Source organism: Neomonachus schauinslandi, chromosome 15, assembly GCF_002201575.2.
Source record: "Neomonachus schauinslandi chromosome 15, ASM220157v2, whole genome shotgun sequence".
Lineage (NCBI taxonomy): Eukaryota > Metazoa > Chordata > Mammalia > Carnivora > Phocidae > Neomonachus > Neomonachus schauinslandi.
The window spans coordinates 53,253,687-53,270,632 of NC_058417.1; the positions used below are offsets into that span (position 1 = coordinate 53,253,687).

Genomic DNA, 16,946 nt, shown 5'->3' on the forward strand with positions numbered 1-16,946 from the left:
AGAAAGGAAACAATTCAGCGATCACCGCACTTCCCAGACTTGCAAGCGAGGGCAAGGCACAGGGAGGGAGGCAGGTTCTAGAAAACGCAGGGCCCCACCGCCGGCCCCGGCCGCTAAGCAAACATTCCCTCCTGGACTCCGAAAAGCCGGTGCGCGAGGGGAGGGGCAGGCCTGAGGTTTATCGCTCCGGCAGCTCCTGGTGATTCATTGAGTTTGACTTCTGCCTGTCGTAGATTGAGGCACACAAACAGCCCGGGAGGTACCCCTCCCCTCTCCCCGCGCCCTCCCCCCCAACCTTGCCACCCCCGAGCCCGGGACCAGCCGCTTCCCCCGCCTCCCGCGCGCCCCGGGCTGTGCAAACACGCCCCGCCGCCGGCTGGCTCCAACCGCGCGCTGCTGGCGATCCCCCAGGCAACTCGGCGTCACGAGAACCAGCACCCCGGAGACCCGTCGCCCTGCCCTCCCTCCGCGTCCCCTGGGCCCCGGCCAGGCCCAACAACCTCTCCCTTCCCGGGGCGCCGCGGCCCCTCCGGGCCTCCCGTGCAGGCTAACTAGGCCCCGCTGGGCGCCCCCGGACGGCGCAGCCCGCCTCCCGCGGGGCGCGCCAGCCCCAGGGGAAGGCGGCCGGAAAAAAATCTCTTGTTTACTGGGCCGGGGACGTCCCAGACTGTATTCGCTATCCCAGTTCTGCGGTTCCCTTTCTGCTGATTCCCGGGGCCTCCGAGGGTGAAGGGTGGCAACGGGCTGATCCACCCCGGGGCAGGGAGTGGGGTTGGGGCGCGGAGTGGGGCGGAGGGTACCCGAACTCGTGGAAAAGTCCGCGGGCGGCCGGAGGGCTGGACTCGGAGTCAGGGCCCTTGCGTCCCGGAGCGCAGGGACCGCGGGGGCCGGGTTAAACACTGTACCCCGGGGAACATGACCGTGAAGGCTAATTAGGACAAGTCGGAACAGGGAACGGGGACGCGGGGAGGGGAGCGCGCGCTCAGAGTTGGACCGTGTCTGGGGCGGTCGCAGGAAATCCAGGCGCAGGGGAGTCGGGCCCAGGGCGACGTTTGCTCACGGTTCCGAGGGGTTCCGGGCCCGGCCCACGGCGGTAGGGGCGCTCGCGGTGTCCCCCCGTCCATGCATGTTTGGTGACCCAGGTGCCGGGAAAAGGCCGCGCGTGTTAGAGGCGGACAGTCGGCGTGTGGTGTGTCCACGTGTGCAAGCTCGGGGAGGGGAGGGGGCGCAGAAGGCGTGACAAAGACGGACTTTGTGTCTTGAGTGTGCGCCTCGCTCTAGCCCAGAGCAGCGAACTGTGCCCGGCGTGTGCCCCTCACGGGAGAGCCAGGACGAAGGTGACGAAGGCTCAGTGAGACGCACCAAGGTGGCCCCCGCGCGTGTTCGTGTGTGCGCGCTGGGACATGCGGGGTGGGAGAGCCTGCCCCCCAAACCGCTTTCCGGAGGGAAAGCCAAATCCTGAAAGTGAGTGCGCGTGAGTGCGCGCGCCCGCGTGCGGGGGCGTGGCAGTAAACAGCAACAACACTCCGGCCAGCTCCGCCAGAAACTCCGAGCTCCCTCCGCGGCCGGAAAGTGCGCCTCGCCGGAGCCTGGAGGTGAGTCGGCGGTGGGGGGGGAGGGCCTGGCGGGCTTTGTTGCTGTGCAAACGGATTGCACATACCTGGTGCGCTGCGGCCGCCCGATCAGCTCCTGAATGGAGGTGATGTCACGGTGATGCAGGCGCCGGCCCACCCTCGCCCGGAGAAAGGAACCGAGTGCGGGGAGAGGCCAGCGCCAGAAGGAGGGACCGAGTGCGGCCAGCCCAGCCCAGGCTCCCGGGAGAGGCAGGCCCTGCGCCCCGAGCCCCAGCCCGGGCCCCGCCACCCCAGGCCCGGGCTTCGCCTGGCTCCGCGCCCTCCGCCGAGCCCCTCTCACCCCGCCCGCGCTCCGCTTGGAGCTGGAGGTGGCCCCAAACGCCGCGCCGAGTGGGGCGGGCGGCGCGTCCCAGGTAAGGGCTGCTGCCTTCCCGCTCCGCCCTCCCCTCCGCCGCCCGGAAGAGCCGGGTCGGGCCGGCGGGCCGTGGGCGAGGGCAGAAGCCCGAGGGTGGAGGACCGGGGGAGGGGGAGCGCGGAGGACGCCGCGCCAACTCGGCTCCGCTCGGTCGCAGAAACTTTACAAACCGGCGCAAGCTGGGGACCGGGGGTGGGGGAAGCCCGGCGCTGTCCCGAACTCCACAGTGGGTGCCCCCTCCACTCCTGCTGCCTCTCTGCGTGAGTCCACCGTCAGCAGCGACTGGTGGGCCAACCTCCTCTCCGGTGCCCGAGGATGGGGAGAGCAGGTTTCTGTGGCCAGAGGGAATGCGGGAGACAGGCTGGGGTCCCTACTCACTCTGCATCCAAGGCCTGGGGAGCGCCGGTGTAGACCCCAGGGGTGAGGAGGGAAATTCTCAGAATCTTCCTGTAGGAAGTTTGGAATCAGACCATCAAAGAGCCCCTACTTCAGGCAGCTTGGCTTCTAGATCCCTCCGACCCCCCAGGGCTTTTCCAGGGCCCTTTGCAGCCGCAGGGGTTGGGTAGCGCCCCTCCATCCTGAAGCCCGCAGTGTTACACCCCGGAAAAGCCAATCATTTAAAAGCTCCATGATCTTGATCCTAAAGCACAGGAACCAGAATGTGTCAAAATAGGGTTTTTTGCACTTGGTTGTTCCCACCTTGTGTCTTATTACATGTGTGTGGGGGGGTGGGAAAGGGGTGTGGGGCGCATTCCAGAGTGGCATTCCAGAGCAGACCCTTGGATTGAAGACTTCCACGTTTCAGAATGCTCAGGAAATTTTGGCCCAAATGTCCACTTAATGCGGAGGTCTAGGCTGAGGTTCCTGGAAGCCCCCCCCTTCCCAACCTGATCTCTGATCCCTCTTGTTGGTGGGTTTAGTCGCCAGAGCCCCTGGACAGGAGTAAGATGATAAGGCATAAGGACAGAACTCCAGAAAGGGGGGTGGGATGGGGGAGAAGGGGAGGAGGTGGGACGGCTGTTGGTGGGTCCATCCATCTCTCCTGATAGGCTGCCGAGTGCTGGCAGTTGAGGAATGAGGATGCTCTGTGGTATCTCTGGGTGAGCCTAGGTGCCTTTGAGAGGGGGCTGTCAGGGGTCATGGCACCCTTATATGTAACCACAGGCTGTGTGTCTCTATCTTACTCTATCCTTGAGCCTGGGAGATGCAGACCAGGGCGGCACTGTGAAGCCCATGGTGTCCTCTTCAGGTTGGTCTCCTATGCCCTAGGGGTTCTTGGGTTCTGGTGTGAATGGTGGGAGGTTAGGAGGGGGTGTTTCTGGAAAGATGAGAGGGCCTGACTGCCTCTGATCAAGCCAGTCAGGGCCAGCTCGCCTCTGAACCCACCCCACTGCTGAGGCCTCTCTGCTCCTCCTGGAGAGGGAAACTGGGAGGAACTGGAACTGGATTGGGCTGACTCAGACCAGAGCTGGGGTGCTGAGTGGCTGAGTGGGGGAGAGGCCGATTTCAGAGGTGATTAAAAATATCTGTATGACTGATTCCAGGGAGGTGAAGCAAAAGGGCCCCTTTGTCCAGGAAATAATCCGAGACTGGGCTGTGCTGCAGTGTTGGTGTTGGAGAAATTCATGGGGCGGGAGGCGGTTCCCCTCCCACTCCCCTCGGTCCCACTGAGAACCGTGAAGCAGAAGATGTGACTCCACACTGAAGAAGGCAAGGGAGAAGGGGGCACTGAGTCTGTTCAGCGAAGGCTTTTTTAAATGCCTGCTCTGATGTCTACTCTGTTCAAGGCACAGCACTAGGTGTTTGCAGGGATGCTAAGTTAATACGTCTTGTTCACTACCCTCACACACCTTCCAGCCTGGTAGGGGAGACTCATGCACAGAAGAGCCATCAAGGCTCAGAAGACAGCCAGGAAGTGCAGGCTTTAGGGACCCGCGGGAGGGAGAGCCTCTTAGGCAGAGCTAGGTCCCTCTCTTTGCAGTGCTCTTCCCCTTCTCCGCCATGTAAAAAGTGGCATGGGTTGCCTGGCTGAATCTGCACTCGGGGAGGTCAAAGGACACATGCAGAGCTCTGCTGAGCTTCCTTTAACTCTGCTGGCCTCCACGGATCACTGCCCTAGGCCTGAGTAGGTGTATTCCTGTCTCCATACTCACCCTTGCATTTTTCCGGGGAACAGAGAAATGGATTGTGTCTGGTGGGAATGGTTTGTTTCATCTGGGGCTGGTAAGTATCAGGGCGGCGGAGCAGCCAGGTACCTGGGCGGGGAGGAGCAACAGCAAGAACAGGTAGGTTCCTCTTTCCTTCTTGGGAGTTCTCCCCGCATTGGTGGGGCGGGCAGAGAGCTGCGAGGTTGCTGGATGCCGGCAGGGTAAAGGCGTGTACTTCTAAGAGCAAGATGGCTCAAGAAGAGTAAGTGACCAGAAGGGTTGCAGAGCTAAATGGGACCTGGCTTGGTTTTGTTTTGTTTTTGTCATGACATGGCTGTTATCAGATTTAAACTTGTAGTGTGGGCTTTGGTATCCTTTCCCCCTACCTCCAGTCAGTCCTTAGATTTTATTTGGGAAAGGATCTCTCAGATCTGGCCATTATGGCTTTACCTTTGGCCTTGATCTTTAAACGGGTGAATGTGTCCTCAACAAATCGATTGCCTGTGCTTTTGGCCAGATTCAGATCTGAAAGCACAATCCTAGTTACGCCGCTTTTGTGCAAAACACAGCTTTAGTTCAGTGGCTCCCCATTGCCTTTAGAATGATGCCCCAACCTCCTTCCCTGTAGCGCTTCTAGTCTGTGTCTCCCCTTACAAACTCGGTTCATACTTGAAGGTGATAAAATACTGAATAAAATGCTATTGAAAGGTCTTCTCCGTTCTTATCTGACCCCTCAGCGGGAAGAGCTTCCTCCTCTGTGTTCTTGGAGCACCTTTCCCTCTCCCAGAGGTAAATTCTGTTGTGTGGCACTTACCATTTTCTCACAGACCTACCTTCTCTCTCGTACTGGATTTTAAAAACCATCAAGTCAGGGAGAAAAACAAAAACAAAAAACAAACCGTCAAGTCAGGGGCTGTATTTGTTCATCTTTGTATTTCCCAGAGCTCTGAGAACGACTGGCTTTGTCGTCCCCCCCGCCACCACCACCAAAATGCACAGTAAATATTTTCTGATTGGGAATAATTGCCTGTATCTAATCTGGGATCCAGCGCGGGGAGGGGGTGAAGTGCTGGAAGATGTGCAGATACCTGGGGGCTAACTCAGGGTGGCCTTTCTCAGGGCTCACTTCCACATCTCCAACTTTACCACAAGTTCTGGCTGCTTTGCTATGAGCCCCAAACACCCAAGATGGGGTTGAAGGCTTAGGAATCCACAGCGTGTAATCTGCAAATTACCTCTTCCCTGGAGTGGTTCAGTGTTTCTCCTTACCCATCAATCCTCCACCCTTCGTTTTTCTTTCCAGCAATTGTAAATACAGTTTATGCTTTATTGATTTACGATTGCACAAAGTCCCCTACGAAAGCTTATTTAAATCTCGACGCAGGGGAAATGTGCTTTTGCATTAGAAGTCAAGAGAAACTGAGTTCTGACAATGCAGTTATTTAGGAAAACAATAAAGATGTTAGCTTATTAAGAGTTAATGATAGGTAGTATTTGGAGGAAAAGCAAGCTTAACTGAAAAATGAAGTACCCGAGGGCGCCTGGATGACTCAGTGGCTTAGGCCTCTGCCTTCGGCTCAGGTTATGATCCCAGGGTCCTGGGATTGAGCCCCACATCAGGCTCTTTGCTCCACGGGGGGCCTGCTTCTCCCTCTCCCTCTGCCTGCAACTCTGCCTGCTTGTGCTGTCAAGTAAATAAATAAAATCTTTTAAAAATTTTTTAAAAAATGAAGTAGCTGAGAAGGTCGAGATACCTGTATTTTCAAGGGGCACCTTGGGTCTGTAGGATATGTTAAAGGACTTTGAAAATTGATGATCTTTATTATGTCAGTTTCACTTAATTTATGGGTTTTATTTTCCCTGATCCAATAGCACGTACTCTTCCACTTATCAATTACAGAGAGACAGTTTCTATTGACTGAGATTTAGGACTTTTGTTCGCCTGTTAGAAATTAGGTAACTGGGAATGGTGAAAACTTAAGGGGGTGGACTATGCATCACTACCCCCAAAGGAGGAAGAAAGGAGGTGGGAGGAGTTGGATGATGCCATTCCCCTGAGAGCCACTAGTGGTCACGATCATCCTGGAAAGCTTGGTTGCCATCTTTCCGGAGAGTTCCGAGGACCCAAGAAGTGAGAGAGGAAGAAGCAGGGTTATAACTAGTTACTTGAACGTAAAGGGTAATTTAATGTGCATATCTGTATTCTGCAGTATTTTTGAACTTGGCTGTTTAGAACATTGAGATTCTCTGTTCTCCAAGTAAATTTAAAGTCTTTCATTGATTGGATATTTAATTTCTCTTAAGCTGCCACATTCTTTATCTCCACACCACACAGGGATAGTCCAGCTGGTGTTGAGAGCAGGGGTTCCGTTTTCTTTGCTGCTCATCTACAGGCCTTGGTAGAGCCGCCGTCGTCGGGACTGGGCAAATGAGTAGTACGTAGAGTAATAGGGTACCTTCCTGGTGTGAATGAAAGATCCCTTTTTTGCCTTCTGGCTACAGTGCCTTAACGTCTTCCATGACAGATGAGTTCCTTTGGGCGTTGCATTGCCCTTCCCCATTCTTGCTTTTAAAAATGTTAATGCCTCATAGAAGGATTTTTGCATGAAGTCATTAACTCCCTAGCTGAGATATTATTTTATCCTTCACTCCAGCAACCGAGCTAGACAGAGAAGTTTGGATTCTGAAGAGGAGAGCTGGCGTGAAAAGTGGGCAAATGCAGGGCAGGAAAGGGAGGTGGTAGGGAGGAATCCAAGAGAACTGTCTCTTCGTTTTCTCTGGCTGCAGGTCATGCCTTTCAGGTGCTCGTGAAGTACCTACTGTGTGAATGAGTGCATGGCAGGTTGGCCATGGACGTGGGCATCACGGGCAGAGTTGAAGGGCACAGTGTCGAGGCCTCTTGAACTCTGAGAGGGTCAGGGCAGAGAGAAAGTGAGGAGTGGCTTGGTTTTGACTTGCTCTCAAACCCTATCACCCTCAACCCAAACTGCAAGAGCTCAGGGAAGGTTCGGATGCTGGTTATGATGGCGGGGGGCGGGGAGGGGGATCCTGAAAATTCAGTGACAGATTCCTCCTTTTCCGTGAGTAGGACCAGAGATGACAGATGGGCTTCATCTCATTTGCCTCTCTGGTCAGTTGATATGCCTCCCAGGAGTGCTGTGTCAAGAAGGAATCTGAAGCCCGTGGGGACAGTCTCGTGATCAGCTCGCACTGTCTGCCCCAGTTCAGGACAGGGGCAAGCAAGCGACTTGGGTGTCAGAGTCTGGCCTTGGAAGACTGATTTTGCCTTTTCCCTCTCTGTCTCTAGGGACCCAGCCGGAGCCTGGCCTGGGAGCCAGCATGGCCATCCCCAAAGCCTTGCTGACGTGCCTGGGGCTTCCTGTCTTCCTAATCGCAGGCGCCCAGGCCCAGAACCACGTGCCCCCTGGCTGCAGCCCGGACCTCAACCCCCTGTACTACAACCTGTGTGACCGTTCCGGGGCCTGGGGCATCATTTTGGAGGCAGTGGCTGGGGCGGGAGTTATCACTACTTTTGTCCTCACCATCATCCTTGTGGCCAGCCTCCCCTTTGTGCAGGACACCAAGAAGCGGAGCCTCCTGGGGACCCAGGTCTTCTTCCTGCTGGGGACCCTGGGCCTCTTCTGCCTCGTCTTTGCCTGCGTGGTGAAGCCTGACTTCTCCACCTGCGCCTCTCGGCGCTTCCTCTTTGGAGTCCTGTTCGCCGTCTGCTTCTCCTGCCTGGTGGCGCATGTCTTTGCCCTCAACTTTCTGGCACGGAAGAACCACGGGCCGCGGGGCTGGGTGATCTTCACTGTGGCGCTGCTGCTGACCCTCGTGGAGGTGATCATCAACACCGAGTGGCTGATCATCACGCTGGTCCGCGGCGGCGGCGAGGGCGGCCCTCCGGGCAATGGCAGTGCCCCCTGGGCCTCGGCCTCCCCCTGCGCCATTGCCAACATGGACTTCGTCATGGCGCTCATCTACGTCATGCTTCTGCTGCTGTGTGCCTTCACGGGGGCCTGGCCTGCCCTGTGTGGCCACTTCAAGCGCTGGCGGAAGCACGGGGTCTTCGTGCTGCTCACCACGGCCACCTCCATTGCCATATGGGTGGTGTGGATTGTCATGTACACGTACGGCAACAAGCAGCACAACAACCCCACCTGGGATGACCCCACGCTGGCCATCGCCCTCGCCGCCAACGCCTGGGCCTTTGTCCTCTTCTACGTCATCCCGGAGGTCTCCCAGGTGACCAAGGCCAGCCCAGAGCAGAGCTACCAGGGGGACATGTACCCCACCCGTGGCGTCGGCTACGAGACCATCCTGAAAGAGCAGAAGGGCCAGAGCATGTTTGTGGAGAACAAGGCATTTTCCATGGACGAGCCAGCCTCAGGTAGGCGGAGGGATACCCTCCCCGCGCACCCCGTCTGTCATTCTGCATCCTGGATGGTAGGATGGGGGCGGGGGCTGGTCTCCTGAGCGAGATGGAAGGCTCTCGAATGATCGCTAGTGTTCTGCCTTCAAGCCCCTAAATGCCATTTTTAAGTTTTTGTTTTGTTTTGTTTTTAGTACTCCTGTAGCTCATGAATATATTTCCACTGTAAAATTTAAAACACCCACAGATAAAATTCCTTCCGGCTGGCTCCTCCCAGTTCTACCCTGTTCTTTCCTGTTCTGGGCCACCTCTGACTGGTATTTTACCTCCACGTGCCTCTGTTTCCTCATCTGTAAAATGGGGATGATAATCGTTCCTGTTAAATAGGGTTCTTGTGAAGATTAAGTTAATGCACGTGCCCGCCACTTGGAAATTACGAGTATTAGCTATTAGCTGTATTCCTGTCCTTTTACTGTGATTACAACCACCCTTCCCGGACTTGTTTTTCCATTATGTACATATTCATAATTTTAGTTTCCTTTAAAAGTCTTCTCAGTTAAGATTTTGTTCTTTTTTTTTTTTTTTTTTAAGATTTATTTATGTATTTTAGAGAGAGTGCGCCAGAGCACGCGCAAGCTAGGGGAGGGGCAGAGAGAGAGGGAGAGAGAGAGAAGCAGACTCCCTGCTGGGTGCAGAGCCCCACACAGGGCTCGATCTCACAACCCTGAGATCATGACCTGAGCCCAAATCAAGAGTTAGTTGGGACGCTTAACCAACTGAGCCACCCAGGTGCCCTGATTTTGTTCTTTTTAATAAAAGCACTGTGCCACATCCTGATCTCAGCAGCACCCACTCTCCAGCTGGCTTGTCCCCAAGCTCCTGTCCCGGCTCGTTTGTTAATGGGATGGGGCTTTCCTGTTGGAGTCCAGCACTGGGGGCACCAGCCAGCCGTACAGCCTCAAAGGGGTCAGGCTGAGGGTGTCTGGAATTGGAAGAGGCAGGAATGGGTGAAGCTTCTGCAGCCTGTGCCAAGCCCCCCTCCTCCCCCTTGGAAGCAGCTTGAGAAGCAGGCGGGCTGGGGGGCGGGGTGAGGAGAGATGCTTCTCTGGGACACTTGGCCAGTTGAGCTCCTGGCTTCCAAAGGGAAGAGTATTTCTCTGGCATTTGTTAACTGTAAGGACCGCTAGCATTCATTGAGCACCTACTGTGTGCTCAGTGTGCACACATTTCCTGATGTGTCCTGTGGCGTGCTGTCCTTAGTCAGCTGCCTACAGCCCCTTTATCTGACGTGACTGGGAACTGGAGGGCAGAAGGACCAGGACAGACCCCTGACCCCAACCCCAGACTGGGCTGAGCAGGATGTTTGGGGGCTTAAGACTTCAACTGCTTGACTGTTGGTCACCAGCTCTGGGGTCCCTGCCAGAGAGCTGAGTCAGAGACGGGAAGTTCCAGAAGCAGAACTCCCTGCCTCTTCTCTACAAACTGGGACCCCCCCCCCATCATCTCTGTTTTGGGGAAAGGAGTGACCTTTGTCCTGTCTGGCACCTGATCTGTGATCTGCCCACGGGGGTGGCCCCTGGTCCACATAACAGAGTGGGACTAGTTGAGTGGGGGTGGGGCTTGTGCACCCACATCTGCTCCCGCTCTGTGTCTGGCCATGAGGCCCATGTAATACTACTCAGCCTTTGTCTCGCAAGGCAAACATTTCTGGGGCTGTGAGGGTTTTTTTCTTTTCTTTTCTTTTTTTCTAAATGGAAAAATCAATCGAGTGGGCCCAGCACTTAGGAACCCAGCCCTGTATAGTTGTGGTCCCTCAGAGCTGCGGGCCAGCAGCCTGCAGGAGACAGACAGCCTTCCGCCTGCCCTCGGGCCCCAGGGGTTGGTCGTGAGCTTTCCTCGGACACCCTGGGAACCCCCGCAGGGTAGAGCAGATGGGGACAGCATCACACCCGAGGGCACGGGGAGGTATTCTTGGAGCTGCAAACAGTCCTGGAATCTTGCCAGGCTGCCCCAGGACAAGATGTATGTACATTCAGTCCTCCTGGTGGGGCTCTGGGTTGTGGGGTCCTGGAGGATCAGCTGTGCCCCGGGACGACTGGCAGTCTCAGGCTGTGGGGTCTTTGCTCTGCTTACCCTAGCGCCTTGCAGCTGTGGCCTGCAGTGGTAGAGGCCAGAGCTGGAGCTTGGTCATCTTGGAAGGCCGCCGAAGGCCCATGTGCCCCTCTTGGCCTCTGGCCCTGGAGGGCGGATGGGAATATGAAGGTTGCTGACAGGAGCATTTTTCTTGGCTGAAGGCGGGGGAGGGGTCCTCACACTGCAGGAAAGCCCGAGCAGAAGGCAGGCAGCATCATGCTCTTCTTAACTCCTGACAAAGGCATGCTGGACTCTGGAGGGGCCCCCATACCTACAACCCCGCCCCGCAAGTGGGCCACCCCTGGCCAGGCTTCCTCCCTGGGTTAGATGTTATCCCAGGGCAGGTGAGCCCCCTCTTCCCTGCCCGAGCCCCCTGGGGAGCCCTGCCTGAGAACCCAGCCCCCAAACGGCTCTATGTTTCTTTGCAGCTAAGAGACCAGTGTCACCATATAGTGGGTACAACGGGCAGCTGCTGACCAGTGTGTACCAGCCCACCGAGATGGCCCTGATGCACAAAGGCCCGGTGAGTGGGGTCCCAGGGTCTCTGTGACCCCGCTGGGGGCCGTGGAGCTCAGCCTGAGCCGGCTGGTGCAGAGGCTCTGTGGCCGGTGCAGGCTGGGGCGGAGGTGGTAGGGAGAAGGCAGGCTTCTCCGTCTGATGCATTAGCGTCAGGGAACAGAGCCCCTCGGCTCCTAATGCCCTTTTCCTGGAGTTGATGTCTGCTGCACTGCAGTGAGACCCGCCCTGTGTCATGGGGCATCACACAGGACTGGGGCCCCGGGCTGCGGAGAATGCAGAACAGGTCCTCTTTGAGCTGATAGGAGAGTCCACCTTTACCCTAAGGAGCTTAGGGAGGGACAAAGGAAGGTCTCAGCCAGGTAGGGAGTGGCAATCTTTGGTGCCCCCATAAAGGCACAGAGGACCAAAAAGCACGTCTGGGTATGTACTTACTCCTCAACCACAGTTGTCCCAAGAGGGCCTTGGCTCCCTTCCCCCCACAAGCAGGCTCTAGCTCTCAACCTCATACCTCCCCTGGGTTCTGGAAACCAGATGCTCCATTAGCCAGTGGGGGGTGGGAACAGGAAGACCGTGGGTTAGATTCTCACTCACTCCGTATATGTTCCTCCCCCTGGGCTGGCAGTCACTGTGGGGAGATGTCAGTGACCTGCCTTGGCAGGACGCTGGGAACAGGAAGCCAGGGAGGTCAGCGGGGTGGTGTTCTCACCCCCCTCTGTGCCACGAGCCCCCGGGGCACGGTGCAGTAAATATCAGAAACTTCCAGCTCCAGCCCCTTCCTCTCCCTAAGCTGAACCTGCTGCCAGGCGCAGGGAGGGGCAAGGAGTCTCTGGAGGACAGGAGCAGAGTCTGCTGGTCCCAGCCACTCAGACTGTGGAACCCCCCCAGGGTCCTTCCTCCAGCAGCTGTCTCACCCTGGCCACCCCTCACTTGCCTGGCCACACCCAGTCCTGCAGCCCCGGGGAGTCGAGGCTCTGGGTGAACAGGGAGTATCCACCCACGGAGATGAGTGGAGACTACGGATGGGGGCTCCCTCCCTCCCCGCCCCAGTTAAACTTTGACCAGGCCACCACTGGGTAGAGCCTGACTGGGTGTGGCTGTGGCTGAACCAACTGCCCAGGTGATTCTGAGGCACACCCAGGTTTGAGCCCCACCTACCTGGATGTTCCAGGAGCTTCTGGGGGCCTGCGAGCTGGGGATTGCAAACCAGTGCGAGGGCCACCCGGGCCTGATTCAACTGAAGGTGATGGGTGGCTTGGGGCCCTGGGGTTAGGGATAAGGCAGGTGGGGCCAGGAGTTCACCTTGCCTTCAGGCCAGGAGCTGGGATGGGGGCCTCTGGACCCTCCCCACCCCACAGCCATCTCTCCCCCACACAGGAGTAGGGCACTGTAGCTCTAGCCAGGTTCCAGGCAGAGAATTTGGGTTTTAAGTCTCCACAACTGCTTAACCCGCCCAGGCTTCAAGGTAAGAAGTGTGGGTATGCCCGAGGCCTGCCAGCTGTCCTCAGCCACACAGACCTGACACTCTGATTGCCACTGGGTGTCGTATTGCCATTTGCGGGCTCGGAGAAGGGTCTGGGGAGGAGGGAGCCTGGGACCATTACAGGCACGTAGTAGCAGCTCAGTGTGGTTCACTCTGCCCTGGGCCCCAGGATTTCCCCCAGGAGTTGGGAGCAGGAGTGGGGAGGCTTGAGAAGAGGATCCTTCTGAAAAGAGTGACGCCCTGGGGCCATCCGAGGCGACCAGAGGCCCCTTCCCATGCCTAGAGGCCTGGCGCTCTGCAGGGTGAGGGAAGGGGCTTGAGGTCAGACGCCAGCCCCTCCGTTTCGAGAGGTGGAGTCACCCATCCCAGGCGGCGCTGGGGCCCTGCTGGGGGGAGCTTGGGGGGTACTGCTGGCAGGCCCAGCCCTGCAGGAAGCAGAGTGTTTGTGCGTCCGCCCTGGCAGAACCTGGCTGTGAGACCTCCTGTCCTTCCTTCCAGTCCGAAGGAGCTTACGACGTCATCCTCCCACGAGCCACCGCCAACAGCCAGGTGATGGGCAGTGCCAACTCCACCCTGAAGGCCGAAGACATGTATGCGGCCCAGAGCCACCGGGCCAACACACCTCCGAGAGACAGCAAGAACTCCCAGGTCTTTAGAAACCCCTACGTGTGGGATTGAGTCGGCGGTCGGGAGGAGGCAGGCAGATTTGGGGAAGGCCCTTGGGACGTGGCCTGGGTGAGGAGCCCACGGCTCTCCTACTGCCCCTGCCCCCTCCGTGGCTCAGGGCAACTGTGCCTCGGAGCCGGGAAGGCCGTCCCTGTCTGCCAATGTCTGGGTGGGTGTCCCAGGGGCCCCCCACCCACGCCTCAGTGTTCGTGGAGCTTCGTGCTCCAGCCAGATAGTGTTCTTTTTGGGGTGGTGGCCGGTCAGTGCCAACATTTTCTGGAGTCTTCGGAGAGATTCCTGCCACCTCGAGAGATTTCTCAGGTGCGTCTGTCCTGGGTCTTGCTCCTCTATGAGGAGCAAGGGTGCCTAATAAACACGTTTTTGCTTTATGAGCCCTTCCTCTGGGAATGTCGTTTCTGACCCCGGGCTCTTGGTCACTGAGGAGCCTCCTCCTCCGTGGGCTGGGGGTGGCTCCTCTTTCTCCTTCCGAATCCGGCTCACGGGAACGCTGCTGCTGCTTTTTCCTTCCCAGGGAAGGAGTCTTCAGCTGAGCCTGTGTATCGTGTCGTGTCACGGGCGGTCAGAATGAACTTCTGGGCCCAGCGCCTGTCCAGGGTCTAGTCCAGCATCTGAGCTTATCTGAGATCAGGCAGCTTTTCCTCCGGGACGCCTCCCCGCCGCCATGCACGAGGCCAGAGTGGGGAGGGCAGGCCCACCATCGGGCAGCTCTGCGGAGGGTGTGTGTAAGGGAAGGCGGACCAGTTTCAGACCCTCTTAGGGGGGATGGCCATTCAAGTGCTCTAAGGGACGCAGTGGAGAGTCACCGGCCTGTGCTGTTAGATGGTGCTGTGCCGAGCACGGGTGGAAGCGGACGGCTCGGAGAACACTGGCACTTCTTTACAAAGTGGGTTTCCAAAGGTGGGAAAGGGTCGGCCGGTTCCGGTTGGTTCCATTCCTGGACAGTTATTAACGTGTCCGCTGGCTCAGCCCTTTATGGTAAACAAAGCCTTCCCACATCAGCTCCTTTTAAACCTCGTGGCTGCCAAGAAAGGTGGACAGCACAGCATTCTGTCCTCTTTCCCGAGTCAAAATCCTAGAATCGTGCCATTTTCGGGTCGGACGTGGCCTTGGAGGCAAAAGGTGGGGCTGTCCCTCTCCCGGCCCCTGACAGGGGTAAGCAAACCGACCCACCGAGGCCACAGCGGCCTCCAGAGGGGCCCCACCGGTCAGGTTGTGTTGAGCTCTGTCTTCGAGGCCCACCCTGGGGCCGAGCCAGTGGCCTGGGCTTGGATGAGCAGTAGTACCGTGACCCTCGGACACTGGCTCCGGGCTTTGCAAAGGGGCTGCCAAGCCTGCCCCTCCCGAGCTTGGGAATGTTTCTACCCAACGAGTCAGAAGCTATTTTCTGACACCAGTCATAGGGGGGAAAAAAAAGTCTCTGTTGGAAGAGAGAGAAAGTTGCCGGAAGAAAAACAAACTTCTCCCAGAGTTTCCCTTCTATGTCAGATTGCACCAGCCCCGCTGGGACTCAGACACTGTTTTTAGTAGAAGCCAGAGCTTGGGCCCCCGAGTGGTAGGGTCCCCTTTGACTCTTGTTCTTTCTGGTTACTTTAGGCTCAGTCCCCGCAAAATAAAACGAGATGGTAGAAGCCCTCTTCCCTGAACCACACGTCCGTCCTGATGTCCTCATACCTCTGTCTGGGCTGGGCAGGGCCCAGCACCTTTCCCGCCCTTGTCATTGGAGCTGGGAGGGACCGGAGGCCACCAGCCAGAAGCAGAGGACTGAGTGGGGGGCCCGTGAAGCCCTGAGGTGCGTGTCTGGGGCCCTGGGGCCATTCCCTTTGCCTCTCCTGACCCCCACGTGACTGAGGCCACAAGAATCTACAGAACTGCCCAGCCTGCCTCCGTCCCCCCTCGACACCCTTCCCCTAGTCACAGCCCGTGTGTCCCATGCTGTGGTTCTCCAGATGGCCATCCTCAGATGCCCTGTCTTCACACCACGGGCCTTCCTGGCTGTCTTGGTGTCCAGCATCAGCTTGTCCTGCCTGCGCCTGGGTGTTTGGAGCCAAGCCCTGGCGGAAGTGGGCTTTCTCATCAGGGTTTCCTGCCACCACCTGGACCGTGGAAGGCCCCTGAGCTGGGACAGAGCTCGGCCCGAGGCCTGAGCAGACACCGCTCCTCTTCGTGGCCTGTGGGTGCTGGATCTGAGCCCCTTTGGTGCTTCCCTCTCGTGCCCCCTTATGCCACGGCCCCATGCCTTCCCCACCTGCAGTGAACTGGGGCCCATCGAGACACAAGGTGGGGGTTGGGGCTGCATCCTCAGGGGCCAGCTGAGAGTCCTGGATCACATGGGCTGGGGTCTCAGCTGCTCACAGAACTGGGACTCATGCCATGTCCTGCTGGGCAGATGTACAGATTTCTGCCTCACCTTGGGCACCCCAAACGTGCTGGCACTGTTCTCTCCCACGACATGCTCCAGAGGGTCCTGACGGCCACCCAGGGAAGTGGGGGGCATCCTTTAGGACCTGATGATGGTGGAGCAAGGGCGGAGATGTGCATAGCTCCAGACTCACAGGAACGAGATCTCTGTAGCATCGTCTCCTGGTTTTGTCCTGCGCTCGGCTACCAGGCAGAGCTGGCTGGCCCAAGGGGGCCTCCCCAGGCGTGCCCCTGGAGCTCTGTGCTCAGCGCAGAGTCACCTCTGGGTGCCCAGGGTCGGGGGGAGGAGAACAAGAGCAGGGCCCGACCTCACCCTGTGGTCAGCCCACAGCTCTCCAGCACCATGAGACCTCCCGGCCCGGATTCAAAGGCTGGCGCAGAACTGGGGGGACGCAAAGACGCTCAGCCCGCAGCTCTCCAGCACCACCCTCCTGCCCCCAGCAGCCTGTGTCTTTGTTACTGGACTATTTCTCAGGCCCTAGAGAGAGAGTAGGGCCGTAAAACTGCCTGTGACAGTCCCCTACTCCCCATCGCCACCATTGACCGATCATGTGCTGGGTTGCTTAGCTCCACAAACAGAGTATTACTTCTCTCTGATGGAGGGAAGAGGGAGCTCTCTGCACCTCAGACTTTTCTTTATCTAGGTTAGTGGCCCCAAGGTCCCTTACAGTGAATAAAGGCCCTGTCTTGCTTTTCGAAGTGATAGTCTCATGTGAGTCTTGGCCCCACCAGGCGGCCACGAAGAGCAGCCTGCAGTGAATGTGGGTTTGTTCGTCCGAGTTCTCCGGGGATCTGGGTGTTAGCTTGGGAAGGATGGGATCCTGAAAGCTGCAGGCCACCCTGGCTCAGGGACACCCAGTGGCCCTGCTCCTTCCAGGCCTTGGCCAAGTGGAGAAGACAGAAGACAGGTGTGTTTTTAGGAGAGAGGTGCCTTCCCCCAAGTGGTCCAGCCGCATCACAAATGAGCCTCGGATGGAAGAAAACTAGAAGAGGCCAGAACCTATTGCAGGTAATATCAGACCAACACCTTGGTAAATTTCATACCCACTCTGTGAAGCCGTTCAGCTCGAAGCAGAGTAGTTTGGACCCTAACTGCTCAGAATTAAAGGACCTTGTCCTCTGTTTCCGAGGAATTCCTATCACAGAATCCCCGTGTGTTCACTGAGATTTTTTTCTGGGATTTAATACATATTTTTAACCT

General features: G+C 57.6%; 1 protein-coding gene across 2 annotated transcripts; it reads left to right on the top strand.

The window, feature by feature from the left end:
• Window positions 1-1,553: 1,553 nt before the first annotated feature.
• Window positions 1,554-16,376, top strand: GPRC5C (G protein-coupled receptor class C group 5 member C). 2 transcript variants are annotated; one of them, XM_021678469.2, is made up of 5 exons: window positions 1,554-1,595; window positions 7,444-8,526; window positions 11,070-11,164; window positions 13,139-13,288; window positions 14,921-16,376. In XM_021678469.2, exons 2-5 carry the CDS (start codon window positions 7,476-7,478, stop codon window positions 14,951-14,953), a joined length of 1,329 nt encoding a protein of 442 aa, XP_021534144.1. In that variant the 5' UTR covers window positions 1,554-1,595; window positions 7,444-7,475; the 3' UTR covers window positions 14,954-16,376. The 2 variants fall into 2 exon arrangements, with proteins under 2 accessions (XP_021534144.1, XP_021534143.1); XM_021678468.1 differs by lacking the exon at window positions 1,554-1,595 and adding an exon at window positions 1,955-1,987.
• Window positions 16,377-16,946: the final 570 nt, after the last annotated feature.

Bases quoted from the DNA above. Each gene is read 5' to 3' on its own strand.
- GPRC5C (XM_021678469.2), top strand. From the start codon at position 7,476: ATGGCCATCCCCAAAGCCTTGCTGACGTGCCTGGGGCTTCCTGTCTTC. The intron at 8,527-11,069 runs GTAGGCGGAGGG...GTTTCTTTGCAG, and splicing joins CATGGACGAGCCAGCCTCAG to CTAAGAGACCAGTGTCACCA. The intron at 11,165-13,138 runs GTGAGTGGGGTC...CCTTCCTTCCAG, and splicing joins CCCTGATGCACAAAGGCCCG to TCCGAAGGAGCTTACGACGT.